Source organism: Delphinus delphis, chromosome 2, assembly GCF_949987515.2.
Source record: "Delphinus delphis chromosome 2, mDelDel1.2, whole genome shotgun sequence".
In the NCBI taxonomy this organism is placed as follows: domain Eukaryota; kingdom Metazoa; phylum Chordata; class Mammalia; order Artiodactyla; family Delphinidae; genus Delphinus; species Delphinus delphis.
In genome coordinates, this window is record NC_082684.1 from 66,605,900 (window position 1) to 66,626,719 (window position 20,820).

Genomic DNA, 20,820 nt, shown 5'->3' on the forward strand with positions numbered 1-20,820 from the left:
ATGAATAAACTACAGGGAATTCCCTGGCATTCCAGTGGTTAGAGCTCCATGCTTCCACTGCAGGGGACAAAGGTTCAATCCCTGGTCGGGCAACTAAGATCCCATAAGCCACATGGCACAGCTAAATAAATAAATAAATAAATACTTTTAAAAAATTAAATGAAAAAACAACACACTTGTTTTATAGCATACCGAAAGTTTACTATACAAATAGCAAGCATTCAGTAAAAGCTGAATACATTACTAATTATTTCACCTTGGGGATAAAAAGAATAAGGGCTAGAGTGTTTCTTCAGACTTGCACCACATTCATTTTCCTGCTGGAATTTCACCATTAAAAAAACAAAAGAGCTACAGGTATAATCACCTGGTTGTCAATAAAAAAAAAATGACGATTCCATATGTTTCAATCTAACTTTCAAACAAAGTATTTGACATAGCTTTCTCCTGAGAATAGCCTTTCTTTCCCTGTCATAACCACAGAGCATCTTGCATATTGTGTATCACCTTCATCATCCACTATTATTACAATGTTAAACCTGGGTTTTTAATGATATAACAGCTCAGCACAATACAAATTAGTCAATTGATATAAATGTAAATTATAAAAGTCACACTGTAGCACAAATGCCTCCATTCTCTCATCTTTTGCAAAGGTCATGCATTTTTGTAGGAAAAAATAATAAGTGCTAATTCTAGTTTGTTAAATAAAGACTTAAAGAGATATCATTCATGTATAACTACTGGCACAAGGACACACACTTAGGATTATTAAAATTAAGTAGGGTTCATTTTTTAAACGTTTATTAAAAAAGGATTTATTCACATGTCCTCCTAGTTTTAGGAGCTGGGGGTCCCTCCTCTCTTAGAGATTATGGTCTAATGGCTGTGGTGTTTAAAAAACAAAACAAAGCATTGGCTGTAACCCAATGACCAACTACTTCAAAGAAGAAAATGTTCTTGCTAACAGATAAAAATTTATTTCAAAACTAGAAAACATAAAAGGTAACATATTAACATACTAAAAAACCTTAAGGAATTTCTGCTAGAAATAGGCATACTAAAATTATCTAAAGAAAGGCTTTAAGGTCTAATTTATAATTTCTCTTTGCTAGATCAAAAATAAACAAGTCACACTTGAATCATTAAATTCAGATGCCAATGATACCAACTTTTAGCATTATCTGACACAGATAAGGTTATTAAAAGCCTAGAATTTCAAAAGCAACATAAAAAGTCCTTTAGGAAATAATATGTCTCCTAGTGTGATGCATTAAGAAAGACATAACAGGGCTTCCCCGGTGGCGCAGTGGTTGAGAGTCCGCCTGCTGATGCAGGGGACACGGGTTCGTGCCCCGGTCCGGAAGGATCCCACGTGCCACAGAGCAGCTGGACCCGTGGGCCATGGCCGCTGAGCCTGCGCTCCGCAGCGGGAGAGGCCGCAGCAGTGAGAGGCCCGCGTAACACACACACACAAAAAAAAGAAAGACACAACAGCCCTGTGTAGAATTCCAGCCAAAAATGTTTACCTTGAATCCGACCAGGAATCAGAAAAAATTCAGGAACATTCTGCAAAAAAGTGACTTATAATTTTCAAAGAATGTGTCAGGAAAACATGCGTAAGGCTAGGGAACTATTCTAGATTAAAGAAAACTAAAGAAACATAACAAGAAATGCAATGCACGATCCTTGACTGGATCCTAAAGTGAAAGAACAAAAAAGTTGTAAGAGGGCATTATTGGGACAATGTAGGAAATTTGATTATAAATAAAATATTAAATAACAGTATTTTATCAATGTTATATTTCCTGAAGGTGGTATTTATACTGTGGTTATGTGGAGGAAATGTCCTTGTTCTTAAGAGACACATGCCAAAAAGATTTAAGAGCAAAGTGCCATGATGTCTGTAACTTTCAAATGGTTTGGGGAAAAAAAAAAAGTTGGGGAGAAATGTGGCAACCCAGCCCCCCATCCAAACTGGTATATCTAGATGAAAGATATATGGATGCTCAATCATACTATTCTTGCAACATTTCTGAACGTTCAAAAGTTTTCAAAATGTGAAGAAATAAAGAAAATATGGGATGGTTACTTCAGATTTGTGGTCACATATTTAACACAAAATGCATGGTTTTTCTTTTTCTACAGCTATAATCTACTTTCTGGTCCAACCACAGAGTAGACAGGGAGTTAGTTTAACCACAGTTGAGGTTTGCCAAGAGAATAACATGGTCAGGGTTGAGGAGGCATGCAAAGGGGTGAATATAAAAATGGATTGAGATATATATAGGTAGGACAAGGAAGTACAGAAGACATTAGGTAATGACATTTAGTGAAAAAGTGTCAGAATAATGAAAATTAGTAGGAGTTCTTCAAAAAAGCAAGTGGGAATGCTTTTAAATAAAATAAATAAATAAAATAAAAAGGAAGTTATACTGACCTTTATTTTAGCAATAAAACAAAGATTTGTTTTACCCATTTAACCTCATTTATTTCATCCATCATTGGTGTGTTGGAACAACATAATTTTTAGACCAATATTTAAAGAAACTTACCGAGACATTCATCCTTCTAACAGAGTCTTAGCAGAAAAATAACCTCTAAGCTATACAGATAGTTTATTTCTTTATAATTCATTTGTAATAGTGGGGGCATTCCAGATTAACTACATCTACATGCAAATATAAATTTTAGGATACATAGGTGAAGAAATTCTTCCCCTATCTGGAACTTGGTCATCTGATCACCTAACCTGTCATAATTGAAAAAATGGAAACAAAAAGGATTATAAATAGCCAAAAAGATGTACAAAGCCCTTGCACTAAAATATATTATTTCCTTTATAGGAGGAATACCTCCTGTTTTTCCACAGATTCTATTTAACCTAACCAAAAACACAACTTAAACTAACTCTGCCATATGTTTTCCTCACTCACAGCAGATTAGAAGTTGCAAACTGGAAAAGTAAAATAAGATTATAAGCAGCAGGAGGTACACTGACAACAAAGCAGGAAATTGAAAAACTATAAAATCGTAGAAAAAAATTTAGAAAGTCTCTAACATAGGAATGCTTCAAAAGATTCTGAAGACAGCACGTTTTTAATACCAGAGAAAACTTTCATTAAAATATCATTCTAAAGGATAAAAGGATAAAGGAAGAAACACTTCCTAGCTCACTGTATGAGGTATTACCCGGATACTAAAGCCAGACAGACACCAAAAAAAAAACTATGGACCAATATCCTTTATGAATACAGATGCAAAAAACTTCAACAAAACACTAGTAAACTGAATGCAACAGCATTAAAAAGATTATATACCATGAGCAAGTGGGACTTATCACAGGAATGCAAAAGTGGCTCAACATAAGAAAAAAATAATCAATGCAACTCACCACATCAATAGAATGAAAGAAAAAAACCCACATGATAACTCAATTGATAAAGAAAAACCATTTCACAAAATCCTTTTCATGATAAAAAATATTCAACTAGGAATAAAAGGTTTTATGGGTTGACTCCGTCTCCCCAAAAGATATGTTGATGTCACAACCCCCCAGTACCTCAGAAGGGGAACTTATTTGGAAACAGGGTCATCACAGATGTAATTAGCTAAGATAAGATGACATCATACTGGAGTAGAGTGAGTCCTTAATACAATGACTAGTGTCTTTCTTAGAAGACAGAGACACAGGGAGAATGGAGTTAACACTGCTGCAAGCCAAGGAACACCAAGGATTGACAGCCACCACCAGAAGCCAGAAAGACGCAAGGAAAGATTCTACCCAGAGTCTCAGATGAAGTGTGACCCAGCTGACATCTTGATTTCAGATTTCCAGCCTTTAGACTGCTGGCAAATAAATTTCTGTTGTTTTAAACTACTCAGTCTGTGGGACTTCATTATGGCAACTCCAGGAAACTAATACAGAAGGGAACTTCCGCGATGCGATAAAGAGCATTTATGAAAAACTCAGAGCTAACATAATGGTGAAAGAATGAAAGTTTTTCTCTAAAGTAAGGAACACCAGCAATGCCTGCTTTCACCACAGCTTTTCAACATTACACTGGAAGTTCAAGCCAGAGCAAGACAAAGAGATAAAATGCAACCAAACTTCAAAGGAAGAAGTAAAGCTATCCCTATTCACAAATGGATATGACCTTATATACAGACAAAATCCCAAATACACCCACACACCAAAAAACTAATAAGCTAATAAAAAAAACTTCAGCAAAGTTGCAGGATAAAACATAATCACACGAAAATCAGTTCTATATAGTAGAAACAAACATTCCGAACATGAAATTAAGAAAATAATTCCGTTTATAACAGCATCCAAAAGAATAAAATACCTAGGAATAAACTTAGCCAAGGAAATGCAAGACTTGTACAATGAAAACTATAAAACAGTGTTGGGAGAAATTAAAGAAGACCTAAATAAATGGAAAGACATCTAGTGTTCATGGATTGGAAGACTTAATACTGTTAAGATGGAAATATTACCAAAGTCATCTACAGATCAAAATGCAATCCCTATCAAAAAGGAATAATAGGATGGCTAGAATTAAAACACACACACAGGACAGCTACATGTAAAAGAAAGAAATTAGAACACTCCCTAACACCATACACAAAAATAAGTTCAAAATGGATTAAAGACCTAAGTGTAAGACTGGACACTATAAAACTCTTAGAGGAAAACATAGGAAGAAAACTCTGACATAAATCACAGCAAGATCCTTTTTAACCCACCTCCTAGAGTAAGGGAAATGAAAACAAAAATAAACAGGATCTAGTGAAACTTAAAAAGTTTTTGTACAGCAAAGGAAACTATAAACAAAACAAAAAGACAACCGTCAGAATGGGTGGGAGAAAATATTTTCAAATGAATCAATGGACAAAGGATTAATCTCCAAAATATATAAACAGCTCATGCAGCTCAATATTAAAAAATCAAACAACCCAATCCAAAAATGGGCAGAAGATCTAAATAGACATTTCTCCAAAGAAGACATATAGATGGCCAACAGGCACATGAAAAGCTGCTCAACATCACTAATTATTAGAGAAATGCAAATCAAAACTACAATGAGGTATCACCTCATACCGGTCAGAATGGCCATCATCAAAAAATCTAGAAACAATAAATGCTGGAGAGGGTGTGGAGAAAAGGGAACCCTCCTGCACTGTTGGTGGGAATGTAAATTGATACAGCCACTATGGAGAACAGTATGGAGGTTCCTTAAAAAATTAAAAATAGAATTACCATGTGAGCCCAGCAATCCCACTACTGGGCATATACCCAGAGAAAACCATAATTCAAAAAGACACATGCACCCCAATGTTCACTGCAGCACTATTTACAATAGCCAGGTCATGGAACCAACCTAAATGCCCATCGACAGATGAATGGATAGAGAAGATGTGGTAAATATATACAATGGAATATTACTCAGCCATAAAAAGGAATGAAATTGGGTCATTTGTAGAGATGTGGATGGACCTAGAGACTGTCATACAGAGTGAAGTGAGTCAGAAACAGAAAAACAAATATCATATATTAACACATATATGTGGAATCTAGAAAAATGGTACAGATGAACAAGTTTGCAAGGCAGAAACAGAGACACAGATGTAGAGAACAAATGTATAGACACCAAGGGGGGAAAGTGGGGGAGTGGTGGTGGTGGGATGAATTGGGAGATTGGGATTGACATATATACACTAATATGTATAAAATAGATAACTAATAAGAACCTGCTGTATATAAAAATAAAAATATATAAAACACACACACAGAATATAACATGTGTTGAGGAGGATGTGGACAAATTTGAACCCTTATACATTACTGATGGAAATGTAAAATGCAGGAAACAGTTTGACATTTCCTCAAAAAGTTAAATATAGAATTACCATACAACCCACCATTTCACTCCTAAGTATGTACCCAAAAGAACTGAAAACAGGTATTCAAACAAATATTTGTACATGAATGTTCACTGCTGCACTGTTCACAACAGCGAAAGGGTGGAAACAAACCAAATGCCCACCAAGTGAACAAATAAACAAAATGCAGTATATATCCATACAATGACACATGCTACAACAGATGAATCTCAAAAACATTATGCGAAATGACAGAAGCCAGACAAAAGGTCACACATTGTGTGATTCCATTTATATGAACTATCCAGAATAAGTAAATCCATAAATACAGAAAATAGGTTTATGGTGGCAGAGGATGGAGAAAGGGGGGAAAAGGGAAGGGAATAACCACTTAATTGGTATAGTTTTCTTTGGGGTGATGAAAATCTTTGGAACTAGATGAAGCGGTGGTTGTACAACATGGTAAATGTACTACATGTCACTGAACTGTACACCTTAAAATGGTTAATTTTAGGGCTTCCCTGGTGGCGCAGTGGTTGAGAGTCCGCCTGCCGATGCGGGGGACGCGGGTTCGTGCCCCGGTCCGGGAGGATCCCGCGTGTCGCGGAGTGGCTGGGCCCGTGGGCCACGGCCGCTGGGCCTGCGCGTCCGGAGCCTGTGCTCCGCGGCTGGAGAGGCCGCAGCGGTGAGAGGCCCGCGTACCAAAGAAAAAAAAAAAAAAAGGTTAATTTTATAATATACGAATTCCACCTGAATAAAAATGTAAAAAAAAAAAGTATTCTAAGTCATCTAACCCCTGTAACTTCAAAGCTGATAACCATGCTTCCTTCTTATTAAAAATTTTCTTCTTAGTGTTTTAGGGCTCCATTCTTTTGTACAGCCTATTTACAATGTGATCTTTTCTTCTCACTCTCTATGCTCACCCTGAATTTCATCAGCACATAGTTTACATTAATATCTATACAATGACAATTACCAAAATCTCATCTTAAGACCAAATAACTGGGCTTCCCTGGTGGCACAGTGGTTGAGAGTCCGCCTGCCGATGCAGGGGACACGGGTTCGTGCCCCGGTCCGGGAAGATCCCACGTGCCGCGGAGCGGCTAGGCCCGTGAGCCATGGCCGCTGAGCCTGCGCGTCCGGAGTCTGTGCTCCGCAACGGGAGAGGCCACAACAGTGAGAGGCCCGCGTACCGCAAAAAAAAAAGACCAAATAACTTTCCAAAGATCCACAGCCATACATTCAATTGAATCTTGAACTTTTAAAGAACCAGGCCACACAGCAGGAGATGAGCAGTGGGCGAATGAGGGAAGCTTCATCTGTATTTACAGCTGTTCCCCACTGCAGTGCTGGAGAGCGGCTGCAAATACAGATTTTCACTGGCAGAGAGGTTTGACTGCACAGAGACCATAATAAATCAACTGCTTGCAGAAACATATCAAAACCCTATCAGTGAGTGGCAAGTGACCATTAAGCTGCATCTTACATACTAGACTGGACCATAAGCAACACACTTCGGCTGTCACTGTCTCCCAATACCCCCAGGTGGGACCATCTAGTTACAGGAAAACAAGCTCAGGGCTCCCACTGATTCTGCATTATGGTGAGTTGTATGATTATTTCATTATGTATTACAATGTAGTATTAACAGAAATAAAGTGCACAATAAATGTAATGTGCTTGAATCATCCTGAAACCACCCCCCTGACACCGTGCCCCTGCCAGTCTGTGGAAAAATTGTCTTCTACAAAACCGATCCCTGAGGCCAAAACAGTTGGGGACCACTGCCCTACAGGCACCTTAAGATTTAAGATGTACATAATATGAATCTATTATCAAACTGTCAAATCTGCTTTTCATACCATAATTCCTGTTTTCATTAATGGTGTACCACCTATGGTCACCCTAATATAGAATCTGAGAGGCATTTTTGAGACCTCTTTCAACTCCTTATCTATCCTAAATAGTTTCTTAGAGAGGACTATTACTCTTTCTTTTCAATCTCTCTCCACCACACTTTCTGTCTACTTAAAACTTATACTAATATTTCAAGGGTCATTTCCTAACTGGAACTTATCACAACTTCAACTAAAAACTGTAAACTTTATATGAAACAACAGTTTTCAGACACTGAACTATAGGCAGCTCAAAACTGATCTGTAAGGAAAAAGAAGCAAATAAATTAAAATGTCTGAATGCCCCGATTTAGTGCCTGGAAACAGATTTTAGATAGCAGTGCAGAGAGGTGGAATCATATTGGCCTACCAGAGTTGAGAATGTGGAGACAGGAGTTCAGAAAGGATGAGATGTCTAGAATTTGTGAGGTAGAATACCAAAAAAAGAGGGAGAGGTATATAGAGAAAGCCTCAGAGATATGCAGAAAAGACACTGGAGTCTTTGGTTGAATACTGCAAGTGTGTGAGAGGAAACTTTCTGAGGACAGGGGCTGAGACTAGTCCAAGTTCTATTCTCAAAAGACTTTTTTTTTTAAGTATTGTTTTCTTTTTTTAATTGAAGTATAGCTGATTTTAAGACCTTCTAATATGCAGGGCAGTAAGTGAAGTCTTCATACCTTAAAGTAGGTCTAAATAAATACTAGAATAAAAGCTGCCATGGATCTGCCAAAATAATCTTACAAGCAAGCCTAGAAAGGACCAGACTGATCCACAAAAGGCTTAACACATGACAAAACAAATCCAACACTCTTTAAAGGAACACTAGAAAATTCACCACGCAAAATGAAATATTCAAAATGTCTGATGTCAAATCAAAACCGCCAGTCAAAGAAGCAGAAAAACACAACCCATAATCAGGAGAAAAGCCAACAGAAACATAAACAGACCGAGAAATAAAATATGACAGAATCCATAAAACAAGGGCCTTAAAACAGCTATTATAAATTTTATAAGTATATTTAAAGATGTAAAAGAAAATATCAACATGATATTGATAAATGATAAAAAAGAGACTTAAAATGGAACTTCTAGATTTGACCATACAGGAAAAAAAAAAAAAAATCAGTGAACTAGAAGATATAGCAACAGATACACAGTCTAGGTGAAATGAAACACAGAAAGAAAAAAAGGTTTAAAAAAATGAACAGTCTCAGTAAGCTGCGGAACAATTTTAAGATGTCTAATACCATGTAACTGGAGTCCATAACTGGGAAATAGAACAGGAAAAAATATTTCAATAACGGCCACGAATTTGAAAATTATAAACCATGACATCTAAGAAGCTCCAGAAACCTCAAGCAGAAGTGTTTTTTTTTTTAAGCACACACTAAAATACATTTTTAATAATATTGCTAAAAACTAGAGAGAATAATGTTAAAAGCAGCCGGGAATCGAGGGAGAAAGGGGAACACATCATATACAGAGGAATACTGCTAAGAATAGCAGCAGATTTCCTTTTAAATATCATGCAGGAGACAAGAAGCAGTCTTTAAAAAGCTGAAAAGAAGAGCTTCCCTGGTGGCGCAGTGGTTACCCGCCTGCCAATGCAGGGGATACAGGTTCACACCCTGGTCCAGGAAGATCCCACATGCCGCAGAGCAATTAAGCCCGTGTGCCACAACTACTGAGCCTGCACTCTAGAGCCCACAAGCCACAACTACTGAGCCCATGTGCCACAATTACTGAAGCCCGCGCGTCTAGAGCCCGTGATCCGCAACAAGAGAAGCCACTGCAATGAGAAGCTCGCACACCGCAATGAAGAGTAGCCCCCACTTGCCACAACTAGAGAAAGCCCGCACATAGCAACTTAAACCTAACGCAGCCAAAAATAAATAAAATAAATTTTTTTTAAAAAAAGCTGAAAAGAAAAAAGAAATCCATCAACAGCCTAGAACTATCAGAAGAACAAAGTTGAAAGACTACACTTCTTGATTTCAAAACTTACTAGAAAGCTAAAATAATGAAAACAAAGTGGTACTGGCAAAAAAGGATAGGCATAGGGACTTCCCTGGTGGTGCAGTGGTTAAGACTCCATGCTCCCAATGCAGGGGGCCCAGGTTCAATTCTTGGTCAGGGAACTAGATCCCACATGCATGCTGCAACTAAGAGTTCACATGCCACAACTGAGGAGCCAATGACCCACAACTAAGGAGCCCACCTGCCACAACTAAGACCCAGTGCAACCAAATAAATATATAAAAAAAAATGGATAGGCATATAGATAAATGGAATATACGTGGAAGTGCAGAAGTACTCATATTTACAGTCAATTGATTTTCAAAAAGAATGCCAAGGCAATTCAATAAATGGTGCTTGGACAATGGATACGTAAAAGCAAACGAATCAAGCTGGAATCCTTCCTTGTGCCATACACAAAAATTAACTCAAAATGGACCACAGACCTCAATGAAAGAGCTAAAACCAAAAAAACTCTTAGAAGAACATACAGGATCATAAATCTTTGTGATCTTGGGTTTGCTAAAACCTTCTTAGATATGATACCATGTGCACAGTAACAAAATTTTTTAAAAAACTGGATTTCATCAAAATTTTCAACTTTTGTGCTTCAAACGATACCAATAAGGAATCTGGGGAAAAAATTTTTGCAAGTCATATTGAAAGCAACTTGTATCCAGGATATATAAAGAGCTCTTAAACTCAACAGTAAGACAAACAACTCAATTTAAAAATGGTAAAGTATCCAGGGGCTTCCCTGGTGGCGCAGTGGTTGAGTCTGCCTGCTGATGCAGGGGACACGGGTTTGTGCCCCGATCTGGGAAGATCCCACATGCCGCGGAGCGGCTAGGCCCGTGAGCCACGGCAGCTGAGCCTGCGCATCCGTCCAGAGCCTGTGCTCCGCAACGGGAGAGGCCACAACAGTGAGAGGCCCGCGTACCGAAAAAAAAAGGTAAAGTATCTGAATATATACTTCTCCAAAGACGATATACAAATGGCCAATAAACACTTGAAAATATGTTCAACATCATTTATCATCAGGGAAATGCAAATCAAAACCATATGAGATAGCATTTCATACCCAGTAGGATGGCTATAATCAAAAAATCAGAAAATAAGTGTTAGCAAAGATGTGGAGAAACTGGAACTCTTGCATATTGCTGGTGGGAATGTAAAATGGTGCAGCCACTTTGGAAGACAGTCTGGTAAATTCCTCAAACGGTTAAACAATAGAGCTACCATATGATCTAGAAATTCCACTCTTAGGTATATATACTCAAAAGAAGTGAAAAACGTGTCCACACAAAACTTTTACAGGAGGGTTCACAGCAGCAATATTCACAATAGTAAAAAAGTGGCAAACAACACAAATGCTCATCAATGGAAAATTATTCAACAATAAAAATGAATGAAGTACTGATAGATGCTAACACTGATGTTATAAAACGCTATGTTAAATCAAAGAAGCCAGTCATAAAAGACCAGAACAGGTAAATCTATAGAGACAGAAAGTTAAGGGGGGTGGGTGTGGAGAAGAGGGAGTGACTGCTTAATGGGTGGGGTTTATTTTGGGAGCGATGAAAATGCTCTAAAATTGAAAGTGCCGATGGCTGCACAACTCTGTGAATATACAAATATACCACTGGATTGTACAATTTAAATGGGTGAATTGTAGAGTGTGATATCTTTCAAAAATAAGGATAATTATCTGTTTAAAGCAAAAATTATGAACATATATTGTGATGTTTAAAATATATTGGAAAATTAAAATGTACAACAAAAGAACAAGGGATAGGAGGGTTAAATGCACTGTTCCAAGGTTCTTAAGCTACATATCATGGTGGTGTAATGTTGCCTGAAGATGAACTGTGATTAAACAAACAGTGATAAAAATCACAAATGCACAACTAACTACAGTTCTGTACCACACCATTAGCCACATTTAACATGATTCTGAGGGAGCAGGACTGACCTTATGTACAAGTCCCCTTTTCCCGCAAAAATGAATGAAAAAATAAAGTCAGCATCTTTTAAACCAGTGGCCACATAGTAAAAACTGTACATCGTTGTCCATTCATTTAAAAACCAAAGTCACTAGGATGGTATAAAAGTGATAACTGATGCCTTTTTAACTTTCTGAACTTTTTATTATTTCAAATTCTAGAGCACCACTAAAAAGTCCTAACAGATAAATATAACTAATAACCCTGGCATTGGAGTTAAGATAGAATAAAAAATATTCAGTTAATCCAAAAGAAGGCAGGAAAAGAAAAGGAATAATGTTCACATGAAACAAAAAGAAAAATAAAAACAAGATGGCAGATTTAAAACCAGTCATACTGATTATTACATGAAAAGTCAATGATCAAATAAACGCTCTGCTTAAAAGAAATGGACTGTCAGATTCAGATATGCTATCCATAAGAAACTATGTTAAATATAAAGATACAAATGAAAGGATGAAAAAAGATATACCACATAGACACTACTCAAAAGAAAATACCATTGGCTATGTTAATTTTAGACAAATAAGGCTTCAGAACAAGGAGAATGCTTCATAACGATAATAGGTCAGTTCATAAAAAAAGACATAATCCTAAATGTATGTGCAACTAAAAGAATTTCAAAACACATGAAGCAAAAACTAACACAACTGAAAGGAGAAACAGACAAATCTCAATCATGATTTCAGATTTCAATAGTACTCGATTAAAAAAAACAAGTCAACAAGAAAATCAGTAAGGATAGACACGACTTGACGAATACTCTCAAGAACTTGACCTGACATTTATAGAACCCTTCACCCAACAGCTTAAAAAACATTCTGTTGAAGGCTCCATGGAACATTCTTCAAAACAGACCACATTCTGGGCTATAAATAACAAGTCTCAATAAACTTACACTGAAATCAAACTGTTTTCCAACTACAATAGAATTAAACTAGAAATGAATAACAAAGATATCTGGAAAACATTTAGAAATAAAACACTCTTAATAATCAATGAGTTAAATTAAAAAGTCAAAAGAGAAATTAGAAAGTATTTTGAACTGAATGAAAATGGAAACAACATATCAAGATCAGTGGCACACAGCTAAAATGATGTTTATAGGAAATTTTTAAACATTTAACATTATAGTAGAAGACTGGTCAAAATCATTAGCTAGCTTCCATTTTAAGAAACTATAAAGAAACAAAATGAAAGCAGAAAGAAGGAAAACAGAAAAAAAAGTAGAATTCAATGAATTTAGAAATGGACAAGAGAGGAAAATCAATAAAACCAGAAGTTGGTTCTTTGAAAGATCAAGAAAATTGATAAACCTCTCTCAAGAGGACAAAAAAAAGAAATCAGTAATGCCAAAAACAAAAGAGAAGACAGATGCTACAGACATTAAAAGTATGATAAGGAATTTTATAAACCACCTCTGCCAACTTGAATGAAATGGACAAACTCCTTGAAAGACACAATCAATGCTTACTGAAGAAACTGAAAATCTGTACAGCCCTGTATCTATTAAAGGAATTTAATGTATAGTTAAAAGCCTCCTCACAAACAAGATTCCAGGTCCAAATAGTTTCCCGGGTGAATTCTACAGAAATTTAATAAAGAAATATTATCATTCTATACAAACTTTTCCAGAAAATAGACTCAGTCTATGATGCCAGGTTTACCCTGATAGCAAAACCAGACAAAGACACTGCAAGAAAAGAAAACTATGGACCAATATTTCTTAGAATACAGAAACCCTTAACATTTTAGCAAACTGGATCCAGCGATAAAACATTATGACCAAATGGTGTATGACTAACCCAGGAACGCAAGGTTAGTTTAAAAATCAACATTTAAAAATCAATTAATGGGGTTTCCCTGGTGGCACAGTGCTTAAGATTCTACCTGCCAATACAGGGGACACGGGTTCATGCCCTGGCCCAGGAAGATCCCACATGCCACAGATCAACTAAGCCCATGCATCACAACTACTGAGCCTGTGCTCTAGAGCCCATGAGTCACAACTACTGAAGCCTGAGTGCCTAGAGCCTGTGCTCCGCAATAAGAGAAGCCATGACAATGAGAAGCCCGTTAAACAGCAACGAAGACCCAATGAAGATCCCACAGCCAAAAAAACAAAAAAAAAAACCTCAAAAAAAAAAATCAATTAATATAATTCACCACATAAACAGACTTTAATAAGAACTCTAGGATCATATCAACAGAAGCAGAAAAGCCACATGACAAAATCAACATCCATTTTGGATAAAAATGCAGCAAACTAAGAATAGAAGGATTGGGACTTTCCTGGTGGTCCAGTGGTAAAGAATCCACCTTCCAATGCAGGGAACGTGGGTTCAATCCCTGGTCAGGGAACTAAGATCCCACATGCTGCAGGGCAACTAAAGCCCACATGCCACAACTACTGAGCTCATGTGCCTCAACTAGAGCCAGTGTGCTGCAAACTAAAGAGTCCTGGCGCTCTGGAACCCACAGGCCACAACTAGAGAAGAGAAAACCTACACGCCACAACTAGAGAGAAGCCCAAGCACCACAACGAAGAGCCCGAGCACCGCAACGAGAAAGATCCCGCGTGCCTCAACGAAGACCCCACGTGCCGCAACTAAGACCCGACAGACTTAAAAACAAATAAAATAAAGAAATAAAAATCTTAAAAAATAAAAAAAATAAAAGAGCCAGTGCTTTCTTTAAAAAAATAGAAGGATACTTTTCAACCTGATAAAGAATATCTACAAAAAACTAAGAGCTAACATCATACCTGACAAAAGACTAGATGCTTTCTGAGGTGATAAAAATGTTCTAAATCTTGATTGTGGTGGTGCTTATATGACTATAGAGTTATTAAAACTCATACTGTATAATTAAAATTGGTAAATTTTATTGCATGTAAGTTATGACAGTAAAGCTGATTTTAAAAACTTCCACCATATTTTCTTCAGGGTTGTTTAAAAGGTTAGTCCTCTAAACAAGGGTGTTGATTATATTTACGTTACAAGTTAAACCTTAAATATGGAGATGGCTGCTCCAGTCCATAATGAGAATCTGATATTCAATTCTTAAACAACTGAGAATTTCTGCTAAAATGGATTAGCATTAATCAGTAACAAAATAATACATACTACTACATCAACAAAAGAACTAGCTTTAATCTTTATATAAGTATTCTTATGGTTTCATGGTACCTAACTAAGTATACTTCTAACAAAGCACTTAAATATATAAATTACCTGCCAGTTGACTGAACTAATTCAAATGTTGCTAAGAATTGAACTAGAATTTTCATTTTATCTTACACTTGGAATTTATTTTCCTCAAGCCAAATCACTCAACTACCATGAAAATATTCAAGAAGTGGGACTTTTTAATTATAAAAATAAATGTACAAAATGCAATCCATTATTACTTTATTATTTTCTAATCACTAAAGAAAAGTCTTTTTGAATTGCTCAGTCATATCCACAAGGCCTAATTATATTACTAGAGAAAATGAGATTTCTTTTACCTCAAAGCAGATAGCTAATATTATAAGAACTTCTGCATTTCTACTATGCTAAAGATGGACAGAAATACATAAAGAAATTTGCCTAATACTTCTGTTGAAGGAAAAAACAAATGATTAAAGGCATATACAAATACAGGCTCTATAAATTAAAATTTATTAACTTAAGGGAGAAGATAGGCTATTTCAACTCTAATACCAGTGGATAACAGGTATTGCCCCATATTCCAATCATTATTAAAACTGAAAGTTAGCACTTCTCACCGGACAACCTAATATGTACATATAGAACTTAGCTGACAGTCAAGATTAAATGGTATGGCGTACATACACCTAAGTAAAAATGAGCTTGATTTTTTAGATAGGACATGGGCATCCTAGCTTGTTTATTCTTTAAACAATAGTTGTTTATCAAAAGAGGTCATTAAGAATAAATAAAGCTAAAATGAAATTAGCTCACGTTTTCAAACCATTACATTTTGGAGTCTATTCAAATCACTGAAGTTTCATGGTTAACTTGTATTCATTTTAAATGCACATAAACATAATATTCTGCCTTTATAACCCAACTCTGACTACTTTCTGAATAGTTTCATCAGACAAAGTAAACATAAGAGCAGGCTTGTTTTTAAAACAGTGAGGATATCTACACACTCCTTACAAATACAACTCAAACCATACAAACCATATTAAGCTAGTGGGGCTGAATAAATAGTAACATCACAAGCTACCTCTTGCACATTCACAAATATTGCTATGAATTTTTAAAAGAAAAATTCGTGTGTAAAATGAGTTAAAAATAGTATTAGACTTAAAATGTTGCAAACATTCAAATTACTGATTTAAATCATAACTATGATTAAACAGTAGCATAATTTAATAACTGAGTTATTCTAAATTCCAGAAAAAGGTAAGTTTAACATTTTAGTATTTGACTTAGCCATTTAATAAAGAGAAGTCCAACAAAAGCATGACTGGCTAACGACAAAACTGCTTTCAAATATCAGATGGTTACATCTAGAATTAATACTCAAGATAATCAATCCTAATGAGAACGATACACCTCTTTCAAATTCTAGCTTGAATCAGGAACATTTGACAAACTATTGGTGTAGCAAAAGTGAAATTTTATATCAAACCTCTTGCAATGATACTTCTATCCTACCTGTATCTTCAATAAATTCCACACATTTTTCAACAAATAGTGGTATGGGCTTCTCAGCTGTAACCAGATCCTGGAGGGGCATCCCAAAGTAATTACTTTCCCAATTTCTACGTGTTGGTGGATTGAAGTTCTTAGTTTTCTTTTTCTGCTATAAAAAAACATATTCAAGTTAAAACTATTAAAATTAATTTCTTTCAGAAAAACATTAGTATTAAGCAATGTAAATAAACATTTTGTATCAAAAGATATATTTAAAAGCCATATCCAACCTAAATGTCCATCAATACCGGGTTCATTAAAAAAATTCTGCTAGAAGCAGCAACGTGACCAAGAGAAAGAGACAAAAGTGAACAGACAAAAAAAATGGCTGAATAGAAGAAACTTTTTCCTTTGTAAAATAATAGAAAACTGGACAGGTAGGGAAATTAGAAAAGATCATTTTTCAATGCCAAGTGAAAAGGAGAAACTAGGAGTAAGCAATGCTCAATTCACAGTTTCAGTGTGGTCTGTTTATTGGTGCATTTGTTATTTGGTCTTTGGGGAAGTTCCAAGTGAGATTTTTGTGCATAGCTATATTAGTAAGAATATAACATAGCTTTAATTATTGATTATACAATGAAGCTATTCAACTCCATGAGTTTTAACCCCATCATTTCCTCATTTTCTTCCTATCTATTGACTCTATTTCTTAAATATTAAGATAATTTTTATAAAAGAAAATAACATCCTAGTGGGAAAGGAGATGTTAATTTAGTCTATTAAAAATGTTTTATTAAGCACTCCCAAAAAGATAATTTTTATAAGTAATGGACAAAACATTTTCACAATAATAAACAAAATTACGTAAGAATTTTCAAAGTTTAATTTCAATATTGCATTGGGAGAAAATGGGTTCTTAACCAGGGAGCGAACATTTCAAAAACCTAAGGAAATACTGCCTGGAATTCAACCCTTAAGGAGATTCTGAGTCACTCTTCCTTAAGTAGGGTGTATTTATATTTGTCGTAAGTATTGTTACTGACTTACAAATCACATAAAAACATACCATTTCTATTCAGAAAAGTGTGTGTGGGGGCAGGGGAGGGAACACAGGCAGAGCTTTCAATGCTTAAAGCAACAGTCCTCATTTTAATTTCCAGAGGAGTCTCTCCTTTGGATGGACTGATCTTTCAATGTGTTCTTCCAAGTTCCAAGTTATGCAACTGATACCCTGCATAATCAATCAAGTCCTTTCTTCATTTCAATTTCAGGCTGCTCTACCTATCAAACTTCCAGATCTCATGAAATCCAACTTCTAAGTCTTCATATATTATCACTCTGATGATACAGATTACAAAAACTCTGGTAGGTACAGATTACATACAATATAACTAGTTGTCTGAAATGTTACCAACAAAGCATTGGAATACTTGGTATGGCTCAAGACCTAGCCCACCAAGTCAAGTAGTGTGGATCCTTCCTTACTCCTTAAACAATCCTTCCACTACCACCACCACCAAAACAGAACAATGTGCAAGAAAGTAGAAATGAAGAGATTGTTATTTCAAAGCTGAGGTAGGGATACAGCGACTGGGTCCTCTTCTTTCTCAGGAGCACTAAGGTGCTTTCCAGCCTGCAAACTATTAGCTGCACCATTTGATTACAAAAGTGAAAACTGAGGCAAAGATGGATGTTTTTGTTTAGAGAGATAATACAGTGGTGAAAAAGATTACACTTAAGCAAGTTAATGAAAACAGCAATGCCTAACCTATGGCAAGAGCCATGAAACAGGAATAAAAGATCTTAATCTGCAATGACACCTAAAAAACAAAGTTGTAAGAAAAGTAAGCTAGCTAGTCCTAACTGTTCCAATCAACTCTTAAGAAATTCTCTTTTCATATTACCCTTTAGGAACCAAACTAAACTCTGAATACTTCACTAAAATTGGGGGTAGATTTCTCTGGCTTATGCTCAGGGAATATCCATCCCTCAAAGTCCATAAAGTTACAAGGGCAGGTTATTTAATTCTGCAGTTACTCCAAGATCAGATTACACCAGTAATCTGAGGCAATGAAATGCTAAGTGGCTTATAGCATGGAATTTCTGGCAAAGTATAAAGGGATAACTTACTAACATACAACTGCCCTGACAGTCAAGTTATAGTTCACATATATGGGGAAAAAAAGCGTAAAAAGCTTATGTGACTTTACCAATTTTTCTACTAATTTACAGTGGTGCAAAAGAAAACTCTATGTAGGAAAATAGTTTTGAATTAGACATTCCTATATTAGCTTTTATGATGAATAAAAACATATATAACTTTTTTTCTATAAGTGATGGTTCTTAAGCATAAGAATCACTTCAGGGAGTTCTTTAGAAATGTGAATTTTGAAAAACTATACATTATTCTAACATACAACCCTTAGTTAAGAGTTGCTAATCTATAGCTACAAATTTATACCAATTCAAATTAACTTACATAATTTAAAATCTATTTCATAAATTAAACTAAGGCTAGATGATTACAACTGCTATAAAATCCCATCAAGGTTCTCTGAAATGCAAGAAAAAGATGAGGCGTATGGTTATTTGGTCATTTATTTATTTATTTATTTATTTTTTTTTTGCAGTACGCGGGCCTCTCACTGTTGTGGCCTCTCCCGCTGCGGAGCGCAGGCTCAGCGGCCATGGCTCACGGGCCCAGCCGCTCCGCGGCATGTGGGATCTTCCCGGAGCGGGGCACGAACCCGTGTCCCCTGCATTGGCAGGCGGACTCTCAACCACTGCGCCACCAGGGAAGCCCTGGTCATTTATATCTATAGCTTTTGATGAACCAATAGTCAGAAATGGCAGGTCCCAATAAATAATTATGCCAGCAGGAAAACAGGATCTGATTTATGATAATCCAACTTTTGATTCATTACTACATTCATACAAATCTTAATTTCTGCTTAAATGCAAATACCCAAGGTCTTTTCTTCCTGGCCACTTAGGCAAATCTCATGTCTGCAAAAGCATATCCAGTAAAATGAACATTGTATTTCACAAATAATATAAACAATGTTATCAGTTAAGTGTCCAGTGGATATTAAAAACTATCATTAGTATAAGTAAACAGGACCAGGAAAAGGCATATAAATAGCTCTTTACAGAATCTGCTCTTCCACTTCAGCAATATCAGCAACACAACAAAGGAGAGCATCTAAGCAACATCCTCAAATATTCAATAAATACTGTCGATACAATCAATAACACTGAAAAAAACAATACCTCAATTGCTTCATATGTAACCAACAAACTGTAGAAAACTTAAGTAGCAAAAAACAGTTGAGGAGGCTTTCAAAGAATAAATCCAGGAAACAAGAAATTTTGGACTTCTCTATTCTCTTAAATTTATTATGGGATTCTTGAAATAAAAGATTAAAGAAGAAATGAGACAACCAGAGGCAAAATGTAAAGAAAGTGAAGAAAAAAATCCATTAAAGAAATGAATACCTCTTTAGTAAAAGACCCAATATGATTGAAAAGATCAGAATAAAGTGGAAAAGATCATCAGAGTTCTCTTTTCTACTGTATCATTTCTTTGACACATGCCAAAAAATACTTTTGCTCCCATTCTTAAAAGAAGTCTTAATCTTCTTCTCTCTGCTAGCTACTGCTCCAGAATTCTACTTCCTTTTGTAGAACAAACTCTATATAAATCATCTATACTAGTTGTCTCCAATTCCCCTCCTTCCATTCCCTCTTATATGTACTTATATTAGTTTATCACTCTCATCACTCCACTAAATCTGCTCTTATTAAGTTCACAAATGACTGTTTTGCAATAGTCAGTTCTCAGCTCTCATCTTACTCAACTTTTCAGCAGTCACTCTCTTTAGTGGACTTCAGGAGACGACCTCTATTATCTCACTTGTTCTCCCCTTATTAGTCTCCTTAGCTTGTCCCTCCTCGGCAACCTTGTAATACTGTGAATACCCCAGGCCTCAGTCTCTGCCTTTTTTTCTCAATATCTATAATCACCCTCTTGGTAATGTCATCCATATGCTGCTAACCCAAATTAATACTGCCAGCTCAGCTCTTTCTCCTGAACTCCAGATTCATTTGAAACCTTCTACCTGACTCTTCACTTGAATGTCTAAGAGATATTTCTTTCTTAACACGCAAAACTGAACTCCTGATGATTTCCTTAAAAGGAGCTCCATCTTCAGCCTTCTACATCTCAGTTGCTGGCAATTCCATCCTTTCAGCTGCCAGGCTAAAATCTTGGAGTCATTTTTGATCCCTCTTATTTTCTCACACCTTACTTCCAAATCTATGAGATCTTAACCATCTTCACTGCTAATTCCCTGGTCCATACAGCTATCACCA

The 20,820-nt window shown here is 36.1% G+C and overlaps 1 protein-coding gene across 2 annotated transcripts in view; it reads right to left on the reverse strand.

The window, feature by feature from the left end:
- ARHGAP5 (Rho GTPase activating protein 5) overlaps nucleotides 1–20,820 on the reverse strand; it is a 75,019-nt gene that overhangs the window by 22,574 nt on the left and 31,625 nt on the right. The window contains exon 3 of one of the 2 annotated variants that reach the window (XM_060004705.1): nucleotides 16,471–16,615. In XM_060004705.1, coding sequence (XP_059860688.1) covers nucleotides 16,471–16,615 — 145 coding nt within the window. Of the gene's footprint in view, nucleotides 1–16,470; nucleotides 16,619–20,820 lie in introns of both variants that reach the window. The other variant, XM_060004704.1, reaches the window with a different exon arrangement.